At 43.2% G+C, this 9,076-nt stretch overlaps 1 protein-coding gene across 1 annotated transcript; it reads left to right on the top strand.

Annotated features, from left to right (window-relative positions):
* Nucleotides 1-792: 792 nt before the first annotated feature.
* On the top strand, nucleotides 793-2,952 carry LOC104744014 (uncharacterized). The gene is made up of 4 exons (XM_087486275.1): nucleotides 793-1,568; nucleotides 1,646-1,985; nucleotides 2,069-2,548; nucleotides 2,608-2,952. The coding sequence occupies exons 1-4, from the start codon at nucleotides 793-795 to the stop codon at nucleotides 2,950-2,952; spliced, it is 1,941 nt and encodes a 646-aa protein (XP_087342401.1).
* Nucleotides 2,953-9,076: the final 6,124 nt, after the last annotated feature.

Here is a 9,076-nt window from a genome sequence, read left to right as displayed (position 1 = left end):
CATATATATTTTTCTCTATTTTATTCTCTGGTTTCTACTTTTAAATCCATACCCCAAGTTGGTTTGTTGTGCCATAACATACCAAAATGTGTTTTTGGTCTAACTCTGTTAATCCTCTGTTTAATCATTCTGACATGGATTCCACGTGTGCACAGTGATTCCAACGACGTCGTTTTAGGAAAACTGAGAAACTAAATTTTTGCCCAAAAACGACGCCGTTTTTTATTTATCTCTGAAATCTCTCTTCCTCTCTCCCGATATTCTCTCTCTCGCAGCGGAGGAACCCTACAATTTGGGCGTTTTTCGATTTCGGTTCAAGCTGAAGGTAGTTGTCCTTTTCTGAAGCCGAAGGCAATGATTCCTGTGGATGAAGGTGATTCGGAAGTCGCACCTGCAGTTCCAAACTGGTAATTTTCGAAAAATCGTTTCCGGAATTTCTCAATCTCAAAGTTCATCGATTGATTACCATTTGATAGTTTCATGGATTTTTTGTGTAATTGCATCACAAATGTGATATAATAGTGGGTCTTTATATAAGTAGTGTATAATTTGTGTGTGTTTGTGTGTTAGAGAAAATCTCGGTTTTGAACAATCTTTGTTTCTTTTTTTGTTTGTAGACATGAAGATCCAATATTCATCATCTACTTTAATGGAAAGTTTCAAGTTGTCAATGGTACTGTGGTGGAGTCGCTTGGGTTGTCTATGGTTGGACAAAGGATCTGGTTTAAGTTCCCATACAAGATGATCTCAGAGTTGAAGTTGTTGTATGATGGATCCGCTAATTTCTAGAGAATGTGTTCAACTGCGCTGTGGACAAGATCAATAGAACTCTATGTGGAGAAGGATGAGATTTCTGATGATGGAGCTGGTCAAGAAGAAAACATTAATGGAGGTGGTCAAGAAGGAGTCAATGATGATGGAGATGGTGAAGGTGAAGGAGGCAACGATAGAGCTTATGCTGTTAGAGGTGATGAGGATTGTTTCGGTAGAGTAGATGATGATGAGGAAGATGAGGCTTGCGATTCTGAGGCCACTCCTCAGAATTCAGATGATGAGGATGGTGGATCCGAAAAATACCTTAGGTATAAAAAAGGCAGTGGAGAGATAAGATTGGGGCAAGTATTTGACAGCATACCTTTGTTCAAGGAAGCTGTTGTTGAGTATGCGCTTAAGGAAGGAACTAATGTGAAGTATTCAAGATGGGGTTCTGAAAAATCGGAAGTGATATGCTCTATTGGTGGTGGCTGCAAATTCAGAATCTATTGTTCTTTTCAAAAAGAAAAGAACACATTCCAAGTCATGTCATGCAATGATTTCCATTCATGTATCCCAAACAAGTATAGCAAGGTAGTGAAGGATGGGGTCATTTCTAAGTTAGTATTGGATGACATTAGGAATGATCCTACTTTCAAGCCGAAGGCAATACAAGCAGTGATGGAGGACCATTACAACTTGGTGGTCACTCCAGATCAATGTAGAAAAGCCAAGACAAAACCATTGGCAATCATTCAAGATGAACATGATGAGAAATTTGCTAGACTAAAGGACTACCGTCTAGAGCTTCTTGAGTAAGTGTGTGTTCTTATATTTGCATAACTTCTTACATTCCGATTCTCATCTTTAACCTTGCTTATTGTTTTGTCAGTTCTAACCCGGGATCGACTGTTGAAGTGGGAACAATGAGAGCTGATGAAAGTATTGAGAAGGTTGATAGGTTCTATGTCTGTTTGGCAGCACTCCGGAAAACATTTGTTGCTCATTGTCGACCAATATTTGGGATAGATGGTTGCTTTTTGAAGAACAATGTCAAAGATCAACTCTTGGTAGCTATAAGACGAGATGCCAACAACCAGTTCTTCCTTGTTGCATGGGCTATTGTGCCAGTAGAGAATACATATAGTTGGATATGGTTTATTCAACTTCTTAAAACAGACTTGCAACTTGGAGATGGACAAGGATTTAGTCTCATCTCAGACAGGCAGAAGGTAAGTTGGCTTTCTTTTATTGAAAATTTAATCTACATTCTACTTAAAATATGTGTTTGAGACAATTACTCTTTTTATGATAGGGTTTGCTTATTGCTGTGGAGCAAGAGTTGCCCAATGTAGAGCATCATTTGTGTGCATGCCACATCTATGGGAACCTTAGGAGAGCATATCCAGGTAAAGAGCTGCCTAAACATCTATTTTGGGCTGTTGCTAAAAGTTTCAATGACGCAGACTACAACAGAGCCACTGAAGAACTAAAGAAGTTTGATCAAGGTGTTTATGAAGCTGTGATGTCGAAGAATCCAGAGAATTGTAGCCGTGCGTTCTTCAGTTGCACATCAGTGTGTGAAGATGTCTCCATTAACTTCTCAGAGTCTTACAACAATGCTATCAACAAAGCAAGGGAGATGCCATTGGTAGCAATGTTGGAGACCATAAGACGACAATGCCTGATCCGAAATGAAATGAGAAGAAAGAAGGCTGAAAAGCACAAGGGGAAGTATACTAAGAAAGTTGCTAAGACCATTAAAGAAGAGCAGCAACACATGAAGTATTGTCAGGTAATCCCCTGTGCCAATGGTCATTATGAGGTGACCGAACATGTTCATCATGGTTTCAGACTTTCAGGGTTGATATGAATGCAAAAACATATGCATGTAGAAGGTGGAGTATGACAGGAATTCCTTGCCGTCATGTATTGCGTGTAATTGGGATGAAGAAGAATCTGAAGTCTGAGGATTTTGTTAGCTCTGACTGGTATTTGACATCAAGATTGGTGGCTCAGTACAATGAGACAATGACAGGAGTTAATGGTATGTACTTCTGGAGAAAATCGGGTGAAACAGAGATTCAACCGTCACCTAGAGAAGTTGCTAAAGGGCGAACGAAGAAACAAAAACGAATCAAGGGCAAGAATGAATCTCCAAAGAAAAAGAAAAAAGCAAGCAAAGGAAGTAGAAGATGAGGCTCTACCAAAGAAGATTAAAATTACCAGAGCAGGAATTACTTTGAAGTGTGCTCAGTGTAGGATGCCAGGACATAACTGAAAAGACCTGACCCGTTTTGTGTTTTTTTTAAATAAATAATAAATAGTAATAATAATAAATCAACTACAACTAGTGGTCACCTAACCACAAACACAACCAAGAGCGGAATAACAAAAACCAATAACCAATAATATCCAATAATTAAATAATAATCAAATATAACAATATTCCAATATCAAATAAAAGAAAACAAGGAACCAGCAACCTAGCAAGTTCTAAAGACCCAAACTCTAGCAACCTAACAATGCCAGACAACATCCAACCGAGTCCCTAGAACATCCTCCTCTTCATTGCCTTGATTCCACGATCACACTTTGCATTTACCTGCACCACAAACACATATTGCAATGCATGAGTATTTAATAAACACTCAGTAAGGCAATCCTTCCATCTACTAGGCTATACACACAAGCAATATAGTTATCTCTAACCATCAAACAACAATCAACAAACAACAAATAACAAACCAGGACTATGCATCAACCGACACCAACATGCATCGACCGACACCACATGGGGATGCATCGACCGACACAAAGGATGCATTGACCGATGCAAGTCACACTTGCATCAACCGACACTCGCACTGCATCGACCGACGCATGCTCGACATAACGCGAAAACCCTAAAGTTTTACGCGCCGTTCTCGCGCTTGCACCAACCGACGCAAGATATGCATCGACCGATGCAATGTCGAACATCATGTTTTTTCCCCAAAGCTTCTCGCCGGATCTTCGTTCCTGCAACCACAAGACTCGATCCCAAGCCACAAGAAAGCTTCCTAACGTCCCAATTATCAATCTAACAAGTCTAACAACACACAACAAGCAGATTAAAGAGTTCTCTAGCTTAGATAAGCCATGGTCCTGCACTTACTTTTGCCAAGAATATTCTGAACCTTAAACACGCAAGAAAACACTTCTAAGAAGTTCCTACAACGATCCCAGCTATAGATCTCCACAAGAACAGCCTCAAATCTCTAGAAATCACCAAGAACACCCACAAAACTCTTTCGCTCTTTCGTTTTCTCTCAAAAGCGGACAAAACGTCGAATGAGACAAAAACATGACTTAAGGGTTTTCTCTAACCCAAAACGCAGCGTTTCACTTAAACTCGTCCGCAGAAAACAACCTTGCATCGACCGATGCAATTAAATCGGGATTTTGGTTCGCGGATGTTACAATTCTCCCCCACCAATCTAGATTCGTCCTCGAATCTCGAACAACCAGCAGCCAAGGACTCCCGTGCAGCCGTCTCCACGGCTCGCACTCCTCCGACCGATCTACAGAAGGTCACCTCTAGGCGATAGACTCACGTTCCAGGCGTCATTTGCTCTCGACTTTTGGACTTTCCTTTTTATTCATAGGCCTAAACCTTGAGTTTTTATTGGCTCCTCATCATACCTAAGTCTGCATGCCATAATGTTGGCTCCTCATCGGGCCTAAGCCCGCATGCCATAACATATAAGGAAAAATCCAAACTCGTCTCTCGGTTCGTCACCCTACAGCGCGCCTCCGGATCGTCATCCGAAGTCGATATACCAACCATACTCCCAAGTCACAAAGTCTCCGAATATGGCAGTACTAGAAGAACCAAAGTCCCCAAGAGTCGCGAGAAAACAATTCTGAACACGTCTGAGTCCTATCCCTATCCAGGTTTCCTTGTTGTGGCTCGCGTAAGACATCTTAATGTCCTACCAACCACATATCCCCTCACTGGGATACCTCATGACCACACAAGGATCATCTCACTGCCACAAGGGCCAAACAAATGTTCTAAAAAGGACCGCCACCAAGGCCAAACAAATGTCCTAAACAAGACCGCCACCAAGGCCAAACAAATGTCCTAAACAGGACCGCCACCAAGGCCATATGTCCCGAAGGACTGCCTAAACAGGCACTCTGGCTAAACAGCCCGCCACAAAGGCCACACATCTGGCTAAACAGCCCGTCACAACCGCCACACATCTGGCTAAACAGCCCTCCACAAAGGCCACACAATGTCTCGAAAGACCGCCACTAAGGCCACACAATGCCTAAAAAGTCCGCCATTAAGGTCACACAATGACTAAAAAGTCCGCCACTAAGGCCACACAAGTCCCTCCACGGCTTCTTCCACTAAAATGGACAAATTTTTAACTCCCGCAAAACTTTCCATTTTTACCACTTTCCACTTATGGAAACTTTCCATTTTAGGAAACTTCTAATTCAGGAAAATTCCTCCAAAAACCCCGTCTCACGAAAACTTTGTACCCCGAGCACCACCTCATCTTGTTACTTAGTCGCACAACCAACCACCACAAGCGACCAAGTAAACAAGAGAGATGGGCTGGAATACTCCATTCCCGCTCCAGCCACGGATTACAGATGGGACCAGGCTAGACAAGCTCAAGTTGCGGCTTGCTTCTCATACCACTTCTTAAACCTTGCCTTCATCCTCGCCTCAGGCTCCCAAGTCTGATCCTCAACACCATCACAGTCCCAAAGGACTCTCATCACAGGAATCTTTTTCTTCCGAAGTTCCTTGATCCTCCTCTCGAGAACCCTCACTGGTCTCGCCTCCAAAGTCATGTTAGGCTGAAGATCCTTAGGAATCTTAGCTAACAACTGATCCTCCTCACGGAGACACTTCCTCAACATAGAAACATGGAAAACCTTAGGGAATGCACGCTCAATCACTCTGAACGGACCCCTATACCTCGGACTCAACTTAGTCTCAGTCAATGATCTGTTCGGACCCCGCAACATCGCCATCTTGAGGTACACTCTTTCTCTAACCTGAAACTCCAGATCTCTCCTCCTCCTATCGGCATAACTCCTCTGCCGATCTTGAGCTTCCTTCATGTTCAGCTTGAGAACCCGGATCTTCTCTGAGGTCTCCTGAACAAAATCTGCCCCGTAAATGCTCCTCTCCCCCACTTGAGTCCAGCATAATGGTGTACGACACGGCCTCCCATACAAAGCCTCATAGGGAGCAATCTTAATACTTGCCTGATAACTGTTGTTGTAAGCAAACTCTACCAAGCTCAAGTGATCTGCCCAATGGCCTCTCCAATCCAACACACACATCCTCAGCAAATCCTCCAACGTCTAAATTGTCCTCTCTGACTGTCCATCTGTCTGGGGATGATAAGTTGTACTCATATGCACCTTAGTGCCCATCTCTGCCTGAAACGCTCTCCAGAACACCAAAGTGAACTTAGAATCCCTATCGGACACAATGCTTGCTGGCACCCCATGCAACCTGATTATCTCCTTCACATACTTCTTAGCCAAGGCCGCTGCTCCATCAGTCTTCTTAATGGCCAGAAAATGTGTCGACTTAGTCAACCGGTCCACAATGACCCAAATAGCATCAAACGTCCTGGACACTGGCAAACCTACCACAAAGTCCATAGTAATCATATCCCACTTCCACTCCGGAATGGGAAGACTCTTCCGTAACCCTCCTGGAACCTGATGCTCCGCCTTCACTAGCTGGCACACATCGCAACTCGCAACCCAACTAGCTACATCCTTCTTCATCCCGACCCAATGATAGTACCTCTTGAGATCACGGTACATCTTAGTAGCTCCTGGATAAATAGAAAACTTGCTCACATGAGCCTCTCTCAGGATCTCTTGCCTCAACTCCTCATCCTTGGGCACACAAACCCGACCGTGCACCAGGATAGTACCATTATCTGAGACCTGATACTCTAAATCAACATCCTTTGAGGCATTCACCAGCCCCAAATCCCCTTCCTGACCCAGCCGTACTCTGCTCAGAAGATCTGTCTATCAACCGCCTCCAAACCCAACGGTTCCTGAGACACAGCACACAAGCTTAACGCACCGATCTCTCCTACCAGAGACTCCATCTCCTGCTCCTGAGCCGAAGCTACTCTCTTCCGACTCAGAGCATCTGCAACCAAGTTAGCCATACCAGGATGATAGGCTATCTCCAAATCATAATCTGCCACAAGCTCCATCCACCGCCTCTGCCTCAAATTCAGCTCAGGCTGAGTGAATATATACTTCAGGCTCTTATGATCTGTAAACACCTGCACCTTTGCACCATAAAGATAAGATCTCCAAATCTTCAGGGCAAAAACTACAGCATTCATCTCCAAATCATGAGTAGGATAGTTGCCTTCATGCTACCGCAACTGCCGCGAAGCGTAGGCAATCACCTTCCCATGCTGCATCAGAACACACCCCAAACCAACTCTAGATGCATCTGTACAAACCACATAGGGTTCTCCCTGTTCAGGCAAAGCCAAAACTGGCGCAGTAGTCAACATCTCCTTCAAGCTTGCGAAGCCTTCCTCACACTCCTCTGACCAAACAAAAGGAACATCCTTCCCTGTCAACTTAGTCATTGGACGTGCTCTGCTTGCAAACCCCTGCATGAATCTCCTGTAGTATTCTGCCAACCCAAGAAAACTCCTGATCTCTGTGGCATTCTACGGTGTAGGTCAATCTCTGATAGCCTGAATCTTCTCCGGATCTACAGAAACCCCGTCTGCAGACACAATATGACCCAGAAAACCCATCTCATGCTGCCAAAAACTACACTTGCTCAACTTAGCAAACAACTTCTGCTCCCGCAGCTTCTCCATAACTCCCCTCAAATGCACTGCATTCTCCTCAGGACTCTTAGAATAGACCAGGATACCGTCGATGAAAATGATGATAGATACATCCAGAAACTCCTGAAACACACTGTTCATCAATCTCATAAACGCTGCTGGTGCGTTAGTCAACCCAAAAGGAATCACCACGAACTCATAATGCCCATACCTCGTCCTGAATGCAGTCTTCCTCACATTTGCCTCATCTATCAGTATCTGATGATAACCTGACACCAGATCTACCTTGGAGAACCAAGTAGCACCCCTCAACGGATCCAAAAAATCATCAATCCTGGGAAGAGGGTACTTGTTCTTCACAGTGACCCGGTTCAAACCCCCGTAATCAATACACAACCGGAAACTCCCATCCTTCTTCTTAACAAACAACATTGGTGCTCCCCATGGTGATACACTAGGACGGATGAATCCCTTACTCAACAATTCCTCTAGCTGCTTCTTCAGCTATGCCATCTCTGTTGGAGCCATTCTGTAAGGAGCCTTAGATAACGGCATCGTCCCCGGTAACAGTTCAATCGTAAATGGATCAGACCGAGATGGTGGTAATCCCTGCAACGACTAAAACACATCCTCAAACTTCTCCACAACTGGAATACCGCTAACCGTAGACTTCCCCACTGACTCTGGCATAGATATAGTAACCAAATAAGCCTCACGGCCCTTCTCGATCATCTTCCCAGCCTGAATAGCCGAGATCACGAGACTCCCTGAAGTCGGTGGGAGAATCACTAGAACACGAAATGGCAGAAGCTGTTGTTTCTGTTACAGTGCAGAAGCTAGGAGAGTTGCTCTTGGAAGAACCATTGTTCTTGTTCGGTATAAGTGAGCAAGTGAAGCAGCTGCAATACGAACTGAAGCGTTTGAACTAAGAGTCAGGTCCATATGAACTCACGAAATCTATTTAAGAACCACAAGAAACTAAGAGGTACATCTTGTAGAAGTATAAGAATGTCTAGAATATTCTAGAGTATATTTGTTAATAATTATTGTATCTTTATATAAAGAAACTAGGTTAATTAGCTACTCATTCTATTCCCGATATAAGCATATGTAATTCATTGTAATCATTATGAGAGTCAATATACAATTCTTCCATTCCTAAACTCTCATCAATCTCTAATACATTTTGTGGTAAGTTTTATTATACAAGATACTCCTCTATTAGGGTATCCATGTAAGGTCTCTGACCTTTTTTATGTAAGCCACTACATGTTAGTAATTGTATTGAATCTTATCACCTTTTATTCAGACAAGCTATTGTTGAATCCAAATGAAACAAAACAAAAAACTAAACAATGAATTGGACTGGTGATACAACCTAAAAACTTGGAGCCAAACATTGAATCAAACAGTGTGGTCCTACAGAAGAGGAACTCATTAATTTACCTGTCAAAACTATTATATATATTGTG

This window comes from Camelina sativa, chromosome 14, assembly GCF_030686135.1.
Source record: "Camelina sativa cultivar CO46 ecotype springtype chromosome 14, ASM3068613v1".
Classification (NCBI taxonomy): domain Eukaryota; kingdom Viridiplantae; phylum Streptophyta; class Magnoliopsida; order Brassicales; family Brassicaceae; genus Camelina; species Camelina sativa.
The sequence above is the reverse complement of the archived record's forward strand: the minus strand, read 5'-3'. Positions and strand labels throughout refer to the sequence as shown.

Bases quoted from the DNA above. Each gene is read 5' to 3' on its own strand.
- LOC104744014 (XM_087486275.1), top strand. From the start codon at position 793: ATGTGTTCAACTGCGCTGTGGACAAGATCAATAGAACTCTATGTGGAG. The intron at 1,569-1,645 runs GTAAGTGTGTGT...TTGTTTTGTCAG, and splicing joins TACCGTCTAGAGCTTCTTGA to TTCTAACCCGGGATCGACTG. The intron at 1,986-2,068 runs GTAAGTTGGCTT...TTTTTATGATAG, and splicing joins TCATCTCAGACAGGCAGAAG to GGTTTGCTTATTGCTGTGGA.